The sequence below is a fragment of the Trachypithecus francoisi genome, unplaced genomic scaffold, assembly GCF_009764315.1.
Source record: "Trachypithecus francoisi isolate TF-2019V2 unplaced genomic scaffold, Tfra_2.0 Lachesis_group21, whole genome shotgun sequence".
Taxonomy (NCBI): Eukaryota; Metazoa; Chordata; class Mammalia; order Primates; family Cercopithecidae; genus Trachypithecus; species Trachypithecus francoisi.
The window spans coordinates 8,632,098-8,654,702 of NW_022681467.1; the positions used below are offsets into that span (position 1 = coordinate 8,632,098).

The window sequence follows — 22,605 nt, forward strand, 5'->3', positions numbered from 1 at the left end:
TGCACACAGACAAACCGTCCCCACAGCCCTGACTCTACAGGCAAGTTTTCAGATGCCTGACATTTTTCCATTATTCATTCATTTTTTGTTCTAAAACCCACCCACCTATAATCCTCATTTAAAACACAGTTAAGCTATTCGTACACACAGACTTAAACTGGAAAAGGCAACACTACAGAGACAGAAAATAAACCAGTGGTTGCCAGGGACTGAGGCTGGTGAATATGAAGAGCACAAGGGAATGAGTATTTTGAGTAATGGGATTGCTCTGTGTCTTGACTATGGTAGCAGCTGCATCACTGCATGCATGTGTCAAAACTCTTAGAACTATGTACTACAAAGAGTGAAATTTACTGTATGTATGTCAATTATACCTTAATAAAAACATTTTTAAATAATGAGTATAGCTGAACAACAACAACAAAACCCCACAATTATGGACACATTTAATCAATGGTGTTCGACATCAGAGGAATGGTTACCTCTAAGGATAGGGGATAGCCTTGGCCAAGAAGAGGCACAAGAGAACCATCTGGAATTTTGGAGACATCTGATTGCTAGACTTGGGTAGTGGGTACATGAGTGTACATATATGTGTAAAAATTCATTGATCTGTACCCTTTTTATCAATACATATTCTCCTAGGTATGTTACATCACAACAGGAAAGTAAAAAGAACAATTATTTCTTTTTTTAAAAAAGGAATTTTTTGCTGGGCCTGATGGCTCCCACCTATAATTCCAGCCCTTCAGGAGGCCGAGGTGCATGGATCACTTGAGTCCAGGAGTTTGAGACCGACCCGAGCAACATGCCAAAACCCTGTCTCTACAAGAAATACAAAAAATTGGCCGGGCGCGGTGGCTCAAGCCTGTAATCCCAGCACTTTGGGAGGCCGAGACGGGGGGATCACGAGGTCAGGAGATCGAGACCATCCTGGCTAACACGGTGAAACCCCGTCTCTACTAAAAAATATAAAAAATTAGCCGGGCGAGGTGGCGGGCGCCTGTAGTCCCAGCTACTCGGGAGGCTGAGGCAGGAGAATGGCGTGAACCCGGGAGGCGGAGCTTGCAGTGAGCTGAGATCCGGCCACAGCACTCTAGCCTGGGCGACAGAGCGAGACTCCGTCTCAAAAAAAAAAAAACAAAAAAAAGAAATACAAAAAATTAACCAGGCGTGGTGACACACACCTGTAGTCCCAGCTACATGGGAGGCTGGGGTGAGAGGATTGCTTGAGCCTGGGAGGCAGAGGTTGTAGTCAGCCGAGATGGCGCCACTGCACTCCAGCCTGAGCAACAGAGTGAGACCCTGTCTTAAGTAAATAAATAAATAAATAAATAAAAAATAAATAAATAATAAAAGTACACAAATTTTTTTCATTTAAAATTTGTTCCCTAGGGAATGGTTCTCCCTCCTTCATCTGGAAGGAAAGACTCCAATCTGTCCAATACGGCGCTTCCGTTTCTGACGATAGCATCTACTGGACATTAAACTGGCTCTCAGATTGGAGCGTTATTCCGAATATTTACCGCTAGTGCAGAGCAGTGGGGTAATCAGAAAACCACGGCTCTCATGGTTCAGATTTAGATGCAAACCAAACTAGTCATCGGTCATGTGTGCAGTAGTTCCCAGCCTCTTTGGGTGTTTCTGTAACGCTGTCCTGTCTGGTAGACTGACTTGGGGCACTGAGGAGAATGAATAGCAACAGCTCTAGTTGGTGCCTCTCCTGACCGGGTGTGCCATGTTCTGTGAGTTCACAGCCTGCCTTGTCTATGCTCACTCTCTGTGCATTTTCTTTGGGACTGTCTCATCCTCTCCTGAGGCCCTAAGCAGCTTTTTTAAAGCCCCATAAAAACAAACAATGACATAGAAAAGGATATTCCAATTCCACTGGATATCCTTGAGGTCATTCTTGGGCTGAGAGTGACATCATAGAATAACTCACTCTGGGGTAGACCACAGGCTCCTGTTTCTTCACTTGCTGTGGCCAGGCTGGTGCCCTGGCAGGGGCAAGCGAGATGCCATGGGTCCCTTCATGGGGGTGTGGAGTGCACCTAAATCACCCATTCTGACAGTTCGCCTCAGACCCCGGCAGCTAACCTACTTCTGTTGACCCCTGAGTGTTTGAACACCAAGTGAATCATACCCAGCCCAGCTGCACTGAGCTGAAACCATTCTGTGTGTATGTGCCCATCATCTGCAGGCCCTTGAGGCTGGCTGAGCATGTGGGGTCAATAGCATGAAAGCATGTGGCACCCCGCCAAGCGGTAGCTTTGCTCTCTGATGGCCCTTCACAGGGACACGTGGCAGGAACTGCCATCTGGCAGGACTAGGGGAAGAAAGGTAGGGAAGAGAAGTCAGAGAAGTAAGAAAAAATGAATTACCTTGTTGATACCTTTGGTGACCAAATTGATTGCGAGCTCATGGCTGATGCCATCCACCCAGCAGACATCCTTTTCTCCAATGGGTTCAGAGAGGAAGGCTCTCAGCCTGGGAGACATGTGGTCCATCTCCTGTGACAGCAGTGGGGAAAGAGGAGGATCAGCAGATACCTGACTGCTCCCAGTGTGCATGGACAATGGGGAACTCCCTCAGCCCACCAGGGGACTGGGGCAACAGATGGCAGAATTCCTTCCATCATCCAGCATTTCCTGGGGTCTGCTCAACGCAGGTGCACTGGCCTCCACTAAGGCCTTCACACATCCATTCCTACCTGGATGGACCAAGAGAAGACTAATGATGGCCACAGATGAGTCAAATACATTTCCACGAAAATAGTGTGCTTAATATTAAGAACTGCAGTGGGTTCTTTCCAACTCACTCCATTCTAAATGCCTAAAGCAACAACTTGCTTCTCGTAGCTAATTAACCCACCTTCTCTCTTAACCACCCAACACTTTAGTCATACTTTTATTTCAGTGTTCATCACACTCCATAATAGTATAAACTCGCTAGAAACTCTTCACACTGGCTCAAATCGTAAAGAACACATTCTAGAAATCCAAAGCCTGCAGGTGGCAATGGGTCGCAGCTCCATTCCTTGGGGATTCTCCAGCTTTCCCTCCTTGTGTTGGCTTTATTCTTGCCTGGCTCCCCTCACAGTGGTGAAAGAGCTGCTCCGGCACTCATCGGTCTCACCAACTCCACCTCGAAAGAAGGAAGAGAAGATGGCTTTTGCTTAAGTTGCCTCATTTGTTGCCTGTGCTCCAACTTTAGCCAGATAAATCAGCTTCCCTAAACAGCAGGACTTGCTCATCAATTTCCTGCAACTTTAGATTGCAGGCCCCAGGGAAAAAGACTCTCTCTCTTGGCAGAACTATTTTCATCCCTCTCCACTTTTAAATGGACCACCATCTCCCAGGAGTTGAGTATCCTAGGACCTTAATGAAGACTGCCAGAGGTAGCCAACATCCTGAATATTTCCTGGAACATCTCGAAATATCATGGGCTCCGTAAGCATTAGGTCTGCATGCCAGCAAAACTGGCCATTTTGTTAAATGAGGGTTACCATCTTCCTAGTTTTTTGTTTTGTTTTGTTTTTGTGATGAAGTTTCACTCTTGTTGCCCAGGCTAGAATGCAATAGCATGATCTTGGCTCACTGCAACGACTGCGTCCTGGGTTCAAGCAATTCTCTTGCCTCAGCCTCCCAAGTAGCTGGGATTATAGGTGTATGCCACCACGCCCGGCTAATTTTTGTATCTTTAGTAGAGACAGGGTTTCACCATGTTGACCAGGCTGGTCTTGAACTCCTGATCTCAGGTGATCTGCCCACCTCGGTCTCCCAAAGTGCATTACAGGCATGAGCTACCACGCCTGGCCGCCATCTTCCTAGTTTGATAGAGACATCTTTGCTGCTCTCTGCCTGAATGTCTCTTAACCAATCCACATTTAAGGTTTGTTCATTGTAGCATCCCCTTCCTGGTACAAAATTCTGTGCCAGTTTGGACAGTTTATGATGAAAGTATCAGAAAACTCAGTGTAAATCAGTTTACATAATAAGGAGGTGTTATTAGCACATACTACCAAAAAGTCCAGAAGTAGATCAGATGTGGCTTGAGCAAGGCTCCAACTGATTTCCCGGCAGCTCTCTCGACTCAGTCTTTCTTTGTGAATGGGCTCAGTCCTCAGCTCAACTCCTTCGTGGAAGTAACTGGGCTGCAGCATCGCTTTTGCAAGCCACAGCCCTCTCCCCCAAGGAAACACAAAGCTGTCTTTTCCTAGAGGCCCCCAACAAATGCCCTCTCTGGTTCAAACTGTAATATGCCAACCCCTAAAACAAAAATTATGGTCTGTGTGTTCTACCTCTGGGCTCAGCAAGGGAGTCAGTGCCCCTCCAAGCCCATGGGTTGCAGGGGTGGGGCTGGGGGAACCAAAATCAAGATAGTTCTCCTGTTCCTGGGGATAGTTACCCCATACCATATGGGACTATGTTACAGGAATGACCCAATGTCCTCCATACATTCCCCAGTAGATCACGAGGCCTCCAAGGGCTGCAGCTGCCTCCTAATGGCCTTTGCTCCCCACTCCAACACCAGCCCCTCTGCCGAGCACATGGCAAGTATTCGATGACATAAATGATCAGGTGCATCCAACACCTCCCTTTCACAGCCCCATCCCTTCTCCTGTCCCCACCCGCCCCATTCTCCTCCAGACCTTTCTATAAAGTCGAGCTCCTTGCCCCGAAGTACGTTTTGTAACACTTCAGAAGACACTGAACTCTCCCAGAAGAGATGAATCCAAAGGCACTGATTTTGGTAGTCAGGGGGCTCCTAAGAAAAGTGGCCTTGATGTGTCAGCAGATTCTAGGAAGTGGAGCAAAACACATGAGAGGTTGTTCAGGGTCCCCTGACTCTGTGGGTCTTAAATCCACAGATGTGTGAGCCGAGGGCGTCGACCTCTCTTCAGCGGCTAAATAGGAATCTGTCTCTTCATCTGTGAAAATATATTTCGTAAGTACAAGATGGTGTTTAACGCAGGTGTTAACAGGAGAACGCCTCAGCACCCGTGGCTTTATGGGATAATGAACTGGGGGTTGAGAATTGGGATTGATGAGTTGGGTGAGAATCCAGAATTTCTAAGCAAGGAAAAGCCTGAAAGTCTCATGAGCTGCTCTGCCTTTGCTGAGGGAAAATTCCATTCACTATCCATGCTGGCCATCTGTTAAGTTAAACATCTCTGCCTATGAAATCTAAGAATAAATGGAAACTACAACATTGCTATCAATGCATCAGCAGCATCAAAGACGGGTAATGATTAGTAACACCTTGTGTGTGTTTGCTTTTCTCACACACCTGATCTCACTTTGATCCTTGCAACACCTCTGGGGCGGGGACATAGGCAGCGATTTTTGCCCTCCTGGGGTTCTCCAGTAACGTCGGAGGTCAGAATGAAAAGGTCTTTACCACTCCTTTGGCTGCAACAGTGGTGCTCAACTGGGGGCCATTGGCCCCCATCCCCAGGAAACACTGGTAATGTCCAGAGACACTCGGGTTGTCACACCTGGGAGAGGGGGAAGGACTATTGGCTCTAGGGGGCAGAGGCCAGGGCATGGCATCCTGCCATGCACACAACCACCCCACAACAAAGAATTATCTGGCTCTAGGTGTCAATAGCATAGAGGTTAAGAAACCCTGGGGGGCCAGGCCCGGTGGCTCAAGCCTGTAATCCCAGCACTTTGGGAGGCCGAGACGGGTGGATCACGAGGTCAGGAGATCGAGACCATCCTGGCTAACACGGTGAAACCCCGTCTCTACTAAAAAATACAAAAAAAAAAAAAAAAAAAAGAAACCCTGGGCTACAAGTAATGAAAAATCCTGCCTCATGTGGTCTGAAACAATAAATACATTTCTAATCTCATATAACAAGAAATCCTTTGATGAGGTGGACCCAGGATCTTATCAGTCAATAACTCTGTGTGAACAAGGGCCAGGATAGCTGCTCCCAAGGTCCCAAGATGCCTCCAGAATTTGCTTGGGTCCCATTCCAATGTGCAAACTTCCAAAGGGGCTGGGCGTGGTGGCTCACGCCTGTAATCTCAGCACTTTGGGAGGCTGAGGCAGGCAGATCACTTGAGATCAGGAGTTGGAGACCAGCCTGGCCAACATGGTGAAACCTCACCTCTACTAAAAACACAAAAATTAGCCAGGCGTAGTGGCATGCGCCTGTAATCCCAACTACTCGGGAGGCTGAGGCAGGAGAATCACTTGAACCTGGGAGGTGGAGGCTGCAGTGAGCCAAGATCGTGCCACTGCACTCCAGCCTGGACAACAGAGTGAGACTCCATCTCAAAAAAAAAAAAACTTCCAAAGGAAGGAGAGGCCTTTTCTTCTTGGGCGTCCTCAAGGGGAGGCAACCTCTCCCAGAAACTCTCCAGTGGAACTTCCTTTAGTTTCATTGGCCAGAACCAGGCAACATGCCCACCTGTAAAGCAGCCACTGGTCAGGGGAGTGGGACTGCTATGGAGGTGGATGAGGTGAGCCCCCTCTGAAACATGAGGCTACTCAGAGAATGTCAGTTTCTGTAGGAAGGAAGGAAGGAAGGAAGGAAGGAAGGAAGGAAGGAAGGAAGGAGAAAGGAAGGAAGAAAAAGAAAGGGAGAAAGAAAGAAAGGGAGGAAGGAAGGAAGGAAGGAAGGAAGGAAGGAAGGAAGGAAGGAGGGAGGGAGGGAGGGAGGGAGGGAGGGAATGAATGCTGGGTAGGCAAACAACAATGTCTGCTACATCTTCTGATCTTCTAAACCTTGGTCTAATATTTGGTTCATGACAACTCTAGCACTTCTCAAAGTTGAGTGAGTGCATGCACCACCTGGGGGTTTTTTGTTTAAAAATGCAGGTGCTGACAGCAGGTCTGGGACAGGCGTCAGATACTGTGTGTGTAACCAGCTCCCACGAGAGGTGACACTGCTGCCCGCAGACCTCACTTTCACCGGCAAGACATTCATGATGCCACTTACTCTTTGTATGTTATTGCATTAATTGTGGTAAAATATATCTAACATAAAATGTCCCATTTCAATTATTTTTAAGTGCACGGTTCAGTAATGTTAAGTGCATTCACATTGTTGTGCAACCAATCTCCAGAACTCTTTTCAGCTTGCAAAATTGAAACTCCATACCCATTGAACAGCAAGTCTCCATCTCTCCCTGCAACCCCTGGCAACCACTATTCTACTTTCTGTTTCTGTTAAAATGACTACTCTAGATACCTCATATAAGTGGAACTTACATATAAGTGGAACTGTGTAGAACTTGCCCCGCAGATAATTTGAAAAGAAAAAAAAATTTAAGTGGAATTATATAATATCTATCCTTTTGTGTCTGGCTTATTTCACTTAGCATAATGTTCTCAAGGTTCATCCATGCTGCAGCATGTCTCGGAATGTCCTGCCTTTTTAAGGCTGAACTATATTCTATTGTACGTACACAACACATTTTGTTTATTCTTCATCTATTGATAGATGTTTGCGTTGCTCCCACCTTATGGCTATTGTGGATAATACTGCTATGAACATGGGTACACAAATATCTCTTTGAGAACCTGCATTCAATTCTTTTGGGTATATACCCAGAAGTGAAATTGCTGGATCATATGGTAATTCTATTTTTAATTTTTCGAGGAATTGCCATACTGTTTTCCAAGCGACTGTACCAGTGGCACTTATTCTTAAACTTGACAGCACATTAGGCCTCACATGGGGAGAGTTACAAATTACTGATGCTTGGATCCCACCTCCAGAGTTTGATTTCATTAGCATAGGGTATGCCCTGTACATCAGAAGTTTTAAAAACTCCCCAAGTGACTCAAGTATGTTGCAAAATTGGAGGACCATGTCTTGTCCTTTGCTTCTATCTGATAAAATTCCAAGCAGATTTGCTGGGATGATGGGGTTCCAGCTAAACGGGCCTTAGTGGTGGGATCTGCAGCGTCTGTGCTGCCATATGGCGCACACTCGCAGCTCCCAGGCTGCATCTACCCCCAAATCACCTGGCGCATCATGTCCTCATTAGCCATCAATAGGAAGACAACTATGACCCCAATGGCTTTGAAGTCAGAGAACTTCAGAGCAGACAGACCTCAATAACAAGCTGCTCCTCTTTTTTTTTTTTTTTTAATTAAAAAAAATATCTTTACTTCAAAGGAAATTTTACCTGGAATTCCTTGATATAAAATAGATCAAAGCAGAATTACTGTTGACTTGGGAATGAGAAGAGGGCACTAGAGCCCCCCAATATATGATGCCATCCCCATGCCCCCCTTGTGTTCCCCAAAATCCTTCTCTAATCTAGCCTAAACCCCTCATTTCTCCCATAAGAAAACCAAGGCCCAGGAAAGTAAATAACCTGTTCAAGACAATGCACCTGGGCCGAGTGTGGTGGCTCACGCCTATAATCCCAGCACTTTGGGAGGCTGAGGTGGATCACCTGAGGTCAGGAGTTTGCGATCAGCCTGGCCAACATGGTGAAATCTCATCTCTACTAAAACTACAAAAGAAAATTAGCTGGGTGTGGTGGCAGACACCCGTAATTCCAGCTACTTGAAAGGCTGAGATGGGAGACTCACTTGAACCCGGGAGGTGGAGGTTGCAGTGAGCCAAGATCAAGCCATTGCACTCCAGCCTGGGTGACAAGAGTGAAACTCCATCTCAAAAACAAAACAAAACAAAACAACAACAACAACCATGCACCTGGCAAAGCACACTAGCTCTCCGTCTTCCAGGGGAGCACCCCTCTTCTAAGACATCCCTCTTGTAACCCTGGGTGAGCTGCAGGGTTGGGTGCATTATGGACAGCTTAAGCACTTGGCCATCATACAACAGAACTAAGCAGATGCCTCAACATAATCCTGCCCTGTAAAAATTCTTGTATTACAGGGTGTTCTGTCAATGACCCTACTGCATTTTGAACCACAAAGTCCTGTTTGGGGAGAACACAATGGCAGGGAATGACCACAGTCAATTCTGGTTTTAGATGCTTAGAGAGTCACCTTTTTAAAAAAGGAATAAAGGAATCAGTAGAATTTAATCTCAATTCCCAAAGGAATGATCTCCCAGTTGCAAATGTTTGACATCCTTTAAGGTTATTTTTAAAAGCTGTGTGACAGGTCTTCATAAGGAGGTGATCACAAATATTCCCCCTCTATCAGATAAATGGGGTGAGGATAGGGGAACTGCTCTAATGCCATACAAATGGCTATTTGGGGCTTGAGATACAATTTCCAGTGGGGACATTATACATGGATTCAAAAAGGGACATCTCTTCTACCATTGGCTGGAAGTGAAGTTGTTATTCTCTAAAAATTCTACAATGCATGGTAGCTCATGCCTGTAATCCCAGTACTTTGGGAGGCCGAGGCGGGTGGATCACCTGAGGTCAGGAGCCCTGTCTCCACTAAAAATACAAAAATTAGCCAGGCATGATGGCCGGTGCCTGTAATCCCAGCTACTTGGGAGGCTGAGGTAGGAGAATTGCTTGAACCCGGGAGGCAGAGGTTGCAGTGAGCTGAGATTTCGCCATTGCACTTCAGCCTGGGCAACAGAGCGAGACTCCATCTCAAAAAAAACAAAAACAAAAAACAGAAAAAACTCTACAACACAAAAAATGACTCCCATTAGAATACCATTGTTATTGCAAAAGGTCAATGGGAAAAGTGCAATATTTTCATATATTATTTTGCCATTAACAGATTGCTGCATGAACATTTCTAAACATTATTTTATGTAATATGTGATTTCAAATGTGTGTAATTAAATTATGAAATCAAATGGTAGATGTAAGGCTATTTTTTCTGTATCCCTAAAATTTATATATTCAAGTGGCCAGAAAGCATTTTTGGGGATTTTCTTGCTGAGAAACTGTGAGATTATCTTATTTTCCATGTTTGCTTTATATTTAGACACAAATGGTATTGCCTACCCTAGGAAAGTGGGATGTTAATACTTAAAATTAGCGTTTTTCCCTCACCTATTATAGAGGGTAGTCACAAGGTGTATTACAGGGGTTGGGCAGGGGAATCTGCACCTGTGGGAACATGGTTGAGACTGTTGCTACTGCCATTTTATCCCACATGACATATTTCTTTTGGAACTTAATACCAAGAATAAAGCATGCCTTTCAAAATTGGTATATTTCTACCTTTATGATAAAAAATAATTTGTAAAGATCTTATTTCCCTTTTTACTTGGGCTACTAGGAAGCTCTGAGCTAACCCTAATGACAGTATAGGGAAACTAGCCTAGATGAACAGCGCTTTCACTTTGTAGTTAAATTTGCTTCTTTTGCTCAGTGCCTTCATTTTCTGTTTCTACTTTTATTTTAAAATGTAGATTTATATATTCAAAGTACTGACATCCTTTATTAAAAGCTACTTTGTTACATAGTTAACACCTCAAAGATATGGAGAATATAAGTATCTCCCAAACCAAGCAGATTTATAGGAAAATAGAGCATCTACCCCTATGCCCTGGGAACACTCCAGTCTTGTAGCACCAAGCAGCAGGGAGAGCATGAGGGTAAGAATGACCCCAGGGTTGTTCCTTGGAGGCCTGCTGTGCCTTCAGTCTGCAGTGAGAGGACAAAGGGACCTCTGCACTGATGGAGTAAAGCCCAAAGGAGTCCAGATGCTCACTCCTCAGAATCTGAAGGAATACTATCTGTCAATGCTGCTTCCTGGCTCCCTGTACCTCTACCCACACTCCCCAGAGTTGCAGTTTCTCCCTTCAAATGACTCGTGTTCTCCCTTCAAATGACCTGAGAAAGAATGAAAATGAGGGTGGCTGGCCTGGTGCTGTCATCACTCCTGTAATCCCAACAATTTGGGAGGCCAAGGCAGGAGGATCATCACTTGAGCCCAGGAGTTCAAGACCAGCCTGGGCAACCGAGCAAGACCCCGTCTCTCTTTTTCTTTTTTTTTTTTTCTTTCTTTTCTTTTTTTTTTTTTGAGACGGGGTCTTGCTCTGTTGCTCTGGCTAAAGTGCAGAGGCGCAGTCTTGGCTCACTGCAACATCTGCCTCCTGAGCTCAAGAGATTCTCCTGCCTCAGCCTCTCGAATAGCTGGGACCACAGATGCACACCACCCCACCTGGCTAATTTTTGGTAGAGACAGGGTTTCACCATGTTGGCCAGGCTGGTGTTGACCTCCTGAGCTCCAGTGATCCACCCTCCTCGGCCTCCCAAAGTGCCGGGATTACAGGTGTGAGCCACTGCGGCTGACCTGTCTCTTTCTTTAAAAAAAAAAAAATAGAAAGGAAAGATGGGTGAACCTGGGCAACATGCCACAACCTCGTCTTTACGAAAATTACAAAAATTAGCCAGGCATGGTGGCACACACCTGTGGTCCCAGCTACTTGGGCAGCTGAGGTGGGAGAATTGCCTGGGCCTGGGGAGGTAGAAGCTGCAGTGAGCCATGGTCTCACCACTGCACTCCAGCCTGGGCATAAGAGGGAGACCCTGTCTCAAAAAAAAAAGAAGAAGAAGAAGAAGAAGAAAAAGAAAAAGAAAAAGAAAAGAAAAGAACAGGGGTAACCTTCCTATAACACTGAAGGTTGGACTCTGAGGAGCCCTCTCCCACCTAGGCTGTTAAAGGTCTGAGGAGACCCTGTCAGGCTGCACTCATACATTGGAGGGAGAAATGCCCCCATTTTGGAGGGAAGCTCATGGCCTCAAGAGCTCCCACAGGGCTCCATTTTGTACAATCCACTCAGGAACTACTTTTCAGGGTGCACTACGCTCACCACAGTATCCTGGGGTGGGCAAGTGACCACCCCTCACTTTCTTGGGCCATGAGTCACTTTCTGTGAGGGCTGCTTGGCCTGAGCCTGCTGTGGCCATGGTTGCCACACCTGTGGAGAGCTCAGCTGAGAAAGAAGCCCGTATGGAGGAAAGCAGCTCTGAGAGAAGGGAAGAGACAGATTCCCCAATAATCATTTGCAGGCCTGGATTTAGACATGCCTGAAGGCGCCTACCCTTGGACTTTTCAATTATGTCAGGCAAAATACACAAAATAGGCATTTTTGCTTACTTCAGTTTAAGTTAGGATTGTGCCTTTTATAACAGAGTTCTAACTAATGACCCCTAATACTCATCACTCACTCACTCATCCAACAAGTGTTCTGGGCGCACCCTTTGTGTACCAGAGCACTGTGCTGGGCACAAAGGCTTCCCCATTCCACCCAGAGGGATGGGGCGGGGTCAGGCCCATGGCTTAGGTATCAGGAATGAAACAAACCACTTTCCAAAGACCATTAATGCTCGTTGTTCAAAAATAAAACAATATTTGCCTTCCTCGCCGTTAGCTCCGATTCTGCAGTGGGAAACAAGATCTTTTCTTTCTCTGCTCCTTTGTTGGCTGTCTTACATATGGCCCTTTGATTATACATCCTTATCTTGATGGGTCTACAGGTGATGAATAACCAAATACATTCAACAGTTCCTCAGATGTTCACTGAGTGCCATCCGTATGCAAGGCCTTGAGCTAAGTGTATGAACCCTCAGGACAATGTCTTCTGCAGATACCACTCCCAGAGAAAACAGAACCAGCCCACGCCAGGGCACACCACACATGGTGTACTAGCCATAAGGAGGCATTCCCAAAGGCAGGGCTCACTTTTTCAGGAACTAGGACGGAGGGGGCGGCTCAGCTTCATAGACTCTGGGTCTGGAGGTTCCTGTTAACTCCTGCTGGAGGAGCTGGGCTGACGTGCAGTAGGAGATCCTTGTCTGACCTTAGCTCCACCAATGTCCAGCAGAGCGATCTTGGGCCAGTCACCTCCATTTCTTATTTATAAGATCAGCGTTGAATTCACTGACCTCATCCTTCTGGTTCCTTCCTACATTTTGTCTCTGTTCTTTTACAGTCTCTAAATGGTATAAAATTCATACAGGTCCACAATCCCTAAGCTACCATTTTCATATCCCAAATGCTCTGAAATCCAGAAATTCTTTTTGGGGGCACAGGGCGGGGAGACTTACTTGGCAGCGAACGCTGGCCTGAACTGACATGAGGCTATTTATAGTCTTTATTATCCCAGTTAGTGTGAATATTTATACACTCCACCACAGGAATATTAATGGGTTTACAGGGTGCTGAGCCAGGCTCCACTAGGAATGTTCTGTAATATACAAAAGAGGCATCACATTGCACATTTAAAAAAAAATTTTTTTTGAGTTCCCTAGAACTTCTGGCCCCAGCAATTCTAAGTAAGGTCTTATGGATGTGTGCTAAGATCACCGTGCCTGCAGCCAAGGCAAACTGCAAGGATCCATGAAGAAGCCAGCTTGTCTCCCAGCTTGTCCAACTTCCACCTTTCTTGTCCCATGATTCTGTCTCCCAACCTTTGTGAATAGCATTGTCTCTTGTCTATAAAATTCCATCTAGGCTGGACATGCTTCTCTGATAGTGGTTCTAGCTAGGACTGTTTCTGGTAGCATTTTTCCTTCATGACAATATTCCCTTCCCTTTGGGGCCTGTTAGCTGCAAAGGATCAGAAGCTGAGGAAATAGAATAAGTCATATAAAGAATGGATAAGCATATTAGTTCACCTTCCATGGATGAAATATCTACATTTGTAACAGATGTATTTTTTTTTTCACCTTTTATTCTTTTTCTTTCTTTCTTTCTTTTTTTTTTTCTTTTGACAGAGTCTCACTCTGTCGCCCAGGCTGCTGGAGTGCAGTGGTACAATCTTGGCTCACTAAAATCTCTGCCTCTTGTACCTAAGCCTCCCAAGTAGCTGGGATTATAGGCACCTGTCACCATGCCCAGCTAATTTTTGTATTTTTGGTAGAGATGGGTTTTCACCATGTTGTCCAGGCTGGTCTTGAACTCCTGACAACAGGTGATCTGCCTGCCTTAGCCTCCCAAAGTGTTGGGATTACAGGCATGAGTCACTGCACCCAGACCACTTTTTGTTCTTAATTGTGGTAAAATACACAACTTAAATTCTTACCATCTTAACATTTATTTATTTATTTTATATTATTTATTTATTTTTTTTTTTTTATTTTTGAGATGGAGTCTCACTCTATCACCCAGGCTGGAGTACAGTGGCCTGATTATAGCTCACTGCAGTCTCGAACTCCTGGATTCAAGCAATCCTCTCGTTTCAGCCTCGTGAGTAGCTGGGACTACAGGCACGAGCCACCACACCCAGGTAACTTTTTAATATTTCTGTAAAGATGAGGTCTTGCTATGTTGCCCAGGCTGGTCTCAAACTCCTGGCCTCAAGTGATCCTCCTGCCTCGGCCTTCCAAAGTGCTGGGATTACAGGCATGAGCCACTGCGCCCAGACTATCTTAGTCATCTTTAAGTGCACAGTGCGGTAGTGTTCAATGTATTCATGTTGTGCTAATCTTCAGAACATTCTCATACCCAATACACAACAACTCCCCATTTCCCCCTCCTCCTAGCTCCTGACAAACACCATTCTACTTTCTGTCTTTATGAAGCTGACTACTCTAGATGCCTCATGGAAGTGGAATCACACAGGAGTTGTCTTTTGGTGACTGGCCTATTTTACTCAGCTTGATGTCCTCAAGGTGCATCCATGCAACAGGATCTCTCTCTCTTTCTCTCTCTCTCTCTCTCTCTCTCTCTCTCTCTGTCTTTCTTTATAAGATGGAGTCTTGCTCCATCACGAGGCTGGAGTGCAATCATAGCTCACTGCAGCCTTAAACTCTGGGGTTAAGTGATCCTCCATCCTCCCACCTCAGCCTCCTGAGTAGCTGGGACTACAGATGTGCACCACCATGCTCAGCTAATTTTTAAAATTTTTTGTAGAGGTTGTGGGTCTCCCTAAGTTGCCCAGGCTAGTCTTGATCTCCTGGCCTCAAGCAGTCCTCCCTCCTTGATCTCCCAAAATACTAGAATTACAGGCATGAGCTACTGTGCCCAGCCAAGATTTTTCCTCTTTCTAAGACTAAACAACATTCCACCATATACAGCACATTTTGCTCCTCCATTCATCCATCATGGGAACCTGGGTTACTTCCACCTTCTGGCCATTGTGACTAATGCTGCTATAAACATAGGGGCATTCTAACATGTTTCTAAACCTCTCAATGTACACCCCCTTATGAGCAGAGCATTTTGATCCCATCTTTCTCTACCATTATAACCCCACAGAGAAGGGGAAAGCAATGTTAGCTTGAGGGAGAAGGAGTTTCCCCAGAAGAGAGGAAGGGAGAATCTACCTTCTCCACCCCACGGATTCTAGAAGAGGAAGAAGGCTCACCTCATTATCCACACTACCCTCCCAGGGAAGGTGGAAGAGAAAAGAAAGATGAATGTTCATAGGCATGGGGCTTGAACTTCCCTACCTGAACAAACATCCAGAAGTGGGCAGACTCTTTAGATTCCAGCAGGTAGAGTTGGGAAGGTTGTCGGGCTGTGGGAAAGGTGCATGGGACTTGGTGGCTTGCCTTCCGGGACTTGGCAGGAGATGACAACAACGGTCACTTCTGAAGTGTCTTGGGCAGCAGTGTAGCAGCAGTAAACAGTGGCTGGGAAGATAAGCTTGAGCCAGTGCCCTTGGCTTTTTGCAGCAAAAAGTTCAGGGCATGATAGGGCAGAAGATGCTTTAAGGCCTGATGGGTGAATTGAAGCCTGGAGTCAGGATGAAGAAGTCCCGTGCATGGGGACCATACAACCATGGGCAAATGACCAGGCCACAGGCTGCAGCAGAGGAAACTAAGATAGCCCTAAAAGACAAAAAGGGGCTGGTCACCCCTCCACAGCAGGGAGCAGATTCCAGCAGTCACACTGCCACAGGCTCAGGCCATCATCCTGCAGATCTCACAGGTAATCAAAGTCCCCTCTCCCCACTGCCTTGAAGACACAGTCAGCACCTGTCTCCACACACACCTGGCAGCCATCACTCTTTAGGAAGGACAGAGGAGGGGCAGAAAAGTCCCTAAGGAGACTGCGCCTCCCAACAGGGACTCTTTAACACAGCCTGGAGAGAATCTGACTATTACATTACAAGGAGACAGAGCCTAGTAGGTGCCATCGGTGCCATGCCCAGGTCTCCTGGACCAGTTGGTGCGCCCCGCTGCTACCAGTGTTGCGGGGATCCTCAATGTGTGGTCGTGGCTTTCTCTGGACTGTCACCTCTGCTGTGGAAGCTGCTACACCTGGAGACACCTGGGAGGTTGCAAGGCCCAGCCCCCTGCCTGAGGGCAGCTAATGGCCTGCGGATGCAGAAGCACAAAACCCTAACTCCCTTGTCTCAAGATGGAGCCAACTCCCTGGTACCATTCTGGCTCCAGAGCCCCCCAGGGGGTCAGGCAGAAGCTGAGTGCCCCTGGTCCACACCTCTCAGCTCCTTCCCTGCCCTGTCCTGCTTCCTTCACCAGATCAGGGGCACCGGAACCCAGGTCTCAGGCTCTGCTTCCAGGGAACCCCACCCCACACATACACAATTTGCAGCTACTCTGTTCTTACCACATTGTGTGGAGGTGCCTAAGAATAAAGAATCGTATTTTCTTTAGACGGGCAAGTGTAGTGAGAGTGAATCTATAACTGACTCCACTGTGTAGTTAAACAATGTCTTCAGGCAAAAGTGACTCTCATGAGGGCTTTACAGGCCCTGGAGGGGATCCCGGGGAAGGCCATCTGGGGGCAGGCAGTGGCTCCACACTGGCCTTTGCCTGCAGGAGGGTTGCTGTGCTGATCTCTAACCCAGACCTCCCAGGAGGTTTGTTCTCCGTTCCCACCAGAGTAGTGTTGCCAGATTTCGGTCATAAAAATGTCAGATGCCCAGTGAAATTTGAATTTCAGATAAACACTACATAACTTTTTAGTATAAGTATGGCCCAAGTATTTCCCAGACCGTACTTATACAGAAGGGGTTTTTTCTTGTTTATCTGAAATGTAAATTTCACTGGGCATCCTGATTTCATCTGGCGGCACCCCTGCCCCCACCACAACACTCCCACATAGTCTGACTCAGCAGAAGCCCCCAGATCTGCCCACACACCCAGCCCTGGGCTGCCAGGGAAGCTGCAAGGGTCCGAAGTTCTTTCTGCGGGGATTTCACTCCTGGCTTAGCCGCCGTTAGGCCGGCCGGTTATTCTACCCACTCTGGATCTGATGAAAGCCACAGACTGTTGAGACTCAAAGCTAAGGGAGAAACAGGATGATAATACCCAGCTTGGGAGATCACTGCAGCAGCCTGTCACTCAGAAGTCACCTGGGAGGCAAGCACTAGTCTCGATGTCAGCTTGTCCCTGCTCACATGGAAAGAAGGTCTGATGCCGGCCTGGGCTTACCCCGGGACTAGAAACAGAGTAAGGATCACAGGCAAGCGGGAGAAATGGAACCGAACTAAGCTGGCGAGTAAGGGGGCTCACAGTAACCGAGCACCTACTACATGCCTGCCTCTGTATGGCCATTGTCACACAGAGTCCTCAAAAAGAGTTCTGCAACGTTAGAGAATTGGTCCTAATTTAAGAGATGTGAAAATGGAGGCCCAAAGAGGCAAAGGGGGCCACCTATCTAGTAAAAGGCGGTGATAAGCTACAGGCTGAGGTCTGGGTGGTTCCAAAGCCCAGGTCTTCCCTCTCCAGGACAGGAGTCAGAACAACAAGGACAGTTTTAGCAGATGCTGTCCCTGCCTTGCCCATGTCCCTCCAGGGCTCACAGTTTCCATGGGGGGCTCTTCGCCCTGCAAGTGGGCAGGGCTGGGGACAAGACACCCTGGGAGCAGCCCTCGGCCAGGATGTGAGTAGGTGGGTAAGTATCCAGCCCCACAACCCTCAGGTGGCACAGCTCTGGGGCCTGGCCCACATTAGGTGATATCCAGACATCCCCAGTGGGAGGGAGCCCCCAGTGCTCATGGCAGTAACTGCTCAAGACCACCTTCCCTTTCCGGTCTCACATCCTCACTCCCTTCTTCATGGGACCAGGAACCCTTTCCATATCAACTACTTGCACTGCAGTTAGATTATCAGGTCAGCAACTGGGAAACCCACCTAAGAGAGCAGCTCATGCTTATCCAGGCTTACCAAGGCACCGTGCTAAGCTCCGCACCAAGATCATCTCATTTCATCCACCCACCTGCCCTTGAGATGAGATAGGTTCTATGATTATCCCATTTCACAGATAAGATAAATTAACTGACCTATGGCATTGCCAGGCCTCAAACCGAGTGGGCTTCAGCCTAATATCTGTGTTCTCAACCACTGAGGTATTAATCAAGTCTTCCATTGAGCTTCTGGGTAATCATTTTCTCTCCTTCTAGCTTTGGACTGACTTCCTCTGCTTGGGTGCAAATATAAACAGGGATGCAGCAGTTGGCTGCCCCAAAACAAAGGGGCATCTTGTGTACAGGTGGAGCTGTGCAGTGGTGCAGTGTTTTAAGCATTGCTTTCATTCCACTCATAGGATAATGAAGGCCCACGTGCCATGTATTTACCTCCCGTTCTTTGCTGGACAGAATGCCTCGCCCAAGATTTAATTTTCCTTCATTCCTCTGCTCTCACATTTTGTGTGTCCTGCCCTTGCCCGCCGGGCCTCAGCATGGTGGTTCTGGAGCCTCCTAAGGACCAAGGCAGCTGAGTTCCTCCAGCCCTCCAGGTCCACATATCTCCGGATACGCAGGTGTGAATATGTGCATCTCTGAGTCTCAGTTCAGAAATCGGCTCTAAGTGACTTGCCTGATCTTCCCAAATGCAAAGACCTACTTAAGACCCTTTCATAAGAAAGCTAGGCTTTTGGAAAAGGGGTCTGAGCAAGAGTTCTGTCTGATTTGTCTCCATTCAAAGCCAAATTCTCCAGGTTATAAAGAAAGGATTTCCCAGATTGTTGTTGCTTTCATTGATTGCATTATCACCTGAGCAGTATCTTGCAGAGACTATAGATAGGAGTTTCAGTAATTTCTAAATAGCTTTTGGTGTTTTATAACATCAGAAGATGAACTTGCCATTTGTAAACATGCCCTTGGACAAACAGCATACATACATTCCTTAGGAGGAAAAGAATCTGTGTTTCTGGGCCTGGGAAGGGTGGCATTCTGCCTCTACTAAGGGCCGGTTTCAACACTGGATTGTGGGGAAAGAGTTTAAGCTGGAAAAAAGATCTCAGTGTCAATGATCTTAAAATCAGCCACGCTTTGAGCATCTATTAGAAGTTCAAATCATGAGTTGCAAATGAAAAAGGCAGAGGGACTAGGCAAATTTAAAAAACAAAGCAGTGAAGAAAACAGTGCAAGGGTGCTGGCAAATGAGGACCAACATTGGACATCCACTGGGGAGGTCACAAAAGTGCTATGGACTGTGTAGCTGACTGTGGTCCCACACACCCCATCTAAAGGAGGCCACCCATTTCTGGAATGTGGGTCCCATGTGACTGGATCTTGTGAGTCTTTTCAAGAGGAGCCCGACATTTAGATTTTTACGTACTAGTACCCAATTTTTAAATGTTGGGAAATCATTCAAATATTCATAATGCTATGTGGACCTAACAAAACAAAGCCATGCCACAGTTTGCCTCTCCTGCTATGCACCTTCCTTCAAGAAAAATGTTCCCTTGCACATATAAGTACAATTTAACATCATATTTCAGGCTTTTGTGGATCAGGGATCTCAGGTTTTTTTCTGTTCGTTTTTGTTTTTTTCAGACATATCACTTTGTCGTCCAGGCTGGAGTGCAGTGGCATGATCTCAGCTCACCACAACCTCTGCATCCTGGGTTCAAGTGATACTTCTGTCTCAATCTCTCAAGTAGCTGGGATTACAGGCATGCACTGCAACACCTGGCTTTTTTTTTTTTTTTTTTTTTTGCTTTTTTATTTTTGTATTTTTAGTAGAGACAGGGTTTCACCATGTTGGTCAAGCTGGTCTCAAACTCCTGACTTCAAGTGATCCACCTGCCTCGGCCTCCCAAAGTGCTAGGATTACAGGCGTGAGATACCATGTCCAGCCTGTAGTCAAGTTTTGATTCTTAGAAAACAATCTTGACTCGGGCCGGGTGCAGTGGCTCATGCCTGTGATCTCAACACTTCGGGAGGCCAAGGTGGGTGGATCATCTGAGGTCAGAAGTTCGAGACCAGCCTGACCAACATGGTGAAACTTCATCTCTACTAAATACAAAGAAAGTAGCCAGGTATGGTGGCACATGCCTGTAATCCCATCTACTCCAGAAGCTGAGGCAGGAGAATCACTTGAACCCAGGAGGTGGATGTGGCAGTGAGCCAAGATCATGCCATTGCACTCCAGCCTGGGCAATAAGAGCAAAACTCCATCTCAAAAAAATATATATATATGGGGGGGGGTCAGGTGGTTCTCATCTTGAATCTTGGACGTGGTTTCCCTGGGACGTGTTCTGACCTTCCCTGTGAAAAACATCTACAAACACGGACTGTCATTCTTGCCTCTGCTGTACTTCCATCTTCCTGCTCAGGGGCCACATGCTACTCCCAGCTCCCAGCATCTTCCCTTAAATCCCTGCTGGGATTTTCTCTTTTTTTTTTTTGAGACAGAGTCTTGCTCTGTTGCCCAGGCTGGAGTGCAGTGGTGTGCTCTCAGCTTACTGCAAGCTCCACCTCCCAGGTTCACGCCATTCTCCTGCTTCAGCCTCCCAAGTAGCTGGGACTACAGGTGCCCGCCACCACGCCTGACTAATTTTTTGTATTTTTTTTAGTAAAGACGGGGTTTCAGCATGTTGGCCAGGATGGTCTCTATCTCCTGCCCTTGTGATCCACCCGCCTTGGCCTCCCAAACAAAGTGCTGGGATTGCAGGCGTGAGCCACCATGCCTGGCTGGGATTTTCATCCTTAAAGCATCCCTGGTGAAGCTTTGATTTCCAGTGCTTGCAAACCCATCTGAAAGTGCCAAGATGTGGTCCCTGTTCTCTTCCCTCTGCATGGCCCTTGGGTGTTGGTGGCATTTAGATGTTGATCAAGTCATGCCTGGCTCTGGCTCTGCTCTAGAGGTTTGGATATGTATATTCCATCCTGCTCACAGCGTCCACTTTCCTGCATGGACTTTGGATAGAGTCACCTGGAAATGACCAAGATACACATATGCCATCCCTCCTTCTTTGCAGAGAAGATGAGAAAGCCCTTTGCACTGATCTGCACTCGGAGCCACTGTCATCTGCTCATTGAATGCTCCCCCTCTCTTAGTGGCAGTGAAGAGGCAGAAGGAACCACAGCTGGCTGGACCTGTGTTTGATCTTGGCTTTACCCTTTACTTGGTGGATCTGTTCCTACTTCTCCATTCCTGCCATCACTTAAGGATATCCTACCACGGATGCGCTAGGTGTCTTGCTAATTCACAGACATCTTATTTAATCCTCAAAACAAAGCTATGATGTGAGAACGTATCTGAGTCCCATTTGCCAGACAAGGAAATGGAGGCTCAGACAGTTTAGTAACATGTCCAAGATCATGTACTTGGCAGGGAGAAGAGCCAGAGCTTGAATCCTTTGTGTTTAGCTCATACTCATGAGTTCAGCCAACTAACCAACAGCTACTTTTCTCTTCTTGATCTATATGGGTCATGATAATCCCCAGCCCGGGTCACTGAGTGGCTTAGAATGAGCTCATATGAAGTGCCCAGATGAATGAGGGTCTCAAAGGTAATGTTACTATAACAGTCGCTCTCACGTCAGCACACCCCAGCCCTGACCGACAATCTCTCCCTACATTTAAAGTGTGTGCTTGGCTCTAGGAACCTTCCTTTCCCTCCACCCTTCAGCCTGGCACTCTTGGTGTCTGTCTGTGCTGACTCTCCAGATTTGGCCAACCTTCAGGCCCCTTCAACCTCATCAATGCCGTCACCTTGCCAGTTGAGTGGCTGTGTTTTCCTAAGTACAGACCCATGTGGTTTTCTGTGCCTCTCAGTAGTTCCCTCAGGCATGCAGCAGTGAGGGCCATGTCCCAGGCAGGGGTTGGGCACTCTGGGTGCCCATGGGCCCTTGCAGGAGCAGTGCTGTAGAAGCCCACAAACCCTTATGCAGGGATATGTGGGAGAAAGGAAAACACACACACTCCAGACAGCAGGAGTACAACCAGGAGGACAGGGCTACTCTGAGGTACAAAGAGATGCTTCTGCAGAGCATGAGGTATGTCTCAGCACAGCATTTGGGGTCATCCCAGGATGAACTAGTTGCATAACCTTTCCCAAATCACTTTCCCTTCTTGGCCTTAGTTGCTTCATCTATAAAATGGGGAGGAACAGAGTTAGGTTACTCATTTTCCAAACAATGGTCCCTAGGCCTCCCCCATTCTCGGGGATTCACAATGTGTACCAGCCTATTTACGGCTCTGAAAAGTCCCGTAAAGCAAGGAAACTGCTGACCTGGCCTAGCCCATTGTCTTTTACCTTTCCTAGACCAGACAGTCTTTTAAGTAACATCAGTTAGCTTCCCTTGAACCAGTGTTCTGTGGAACATGTGTTGGCTAATTTCCAAGATTCTTCTGGTGCTAAAGATCTTTAATTCGACAGCCCCTCTAAGTCTGTGCTAGGGGTCGGGAGGCCTGGTTAGCTGTGGGCCCTCTGGAATTTATGAGGTTCCTGCCCTCTGCTTTCTCAGCCATCACACAAGAACTCCAACACCTGTTCTCATGATCAACTGGGACAATTTTTTAGCTTCCTAATTGCTCTCTCTTCTCTC

The 22,605-nt window shown here is 46.9% G+C and overlaps 1 protein-coding gene across 7 annotated transcripts in view; it reads right to left on the reverse strand.

Annotated features, from left to right (window-relative positions):
* BANF2 (BANF family member 2) overlaps positions 1–22,605 on the reverse strand; it is a 36,756-nt gene that overhangs the window by 8,940 nt on the left and 5,211 nt on the right. The window contains exons 2-4 of one of the 7 annotated variants that reach the window (XM_033185335.1): positions 15,309–15,491; positions 3,084–3,144; positions 2,382–2,510 (exon numbers count right to left, since the gene is read on the reverse strand). In XM_033185335.1, coding sequence (XP_033041226.1) covers positions 2,382–2,507 — 126 coding nt within the window. In that variant the 5' untranslated portion in view covers positions 2,508–2,510; positions 3,084–3,144; positions 15,309–15,491. Of the gene's footprint in view, positions 1–2,381; positions 2,511–3,083; positions 3,145–4,651; positions 4,801–5,289; positions 5,498–15,308; positions 15,690–22,605 lie in introns of all 7 variants that reach the window. The other 6 variants (XM_033185336.1, XM_033185334.1, XM_033185337.1 and 3 more) reach the window with 6 other exon arrangements.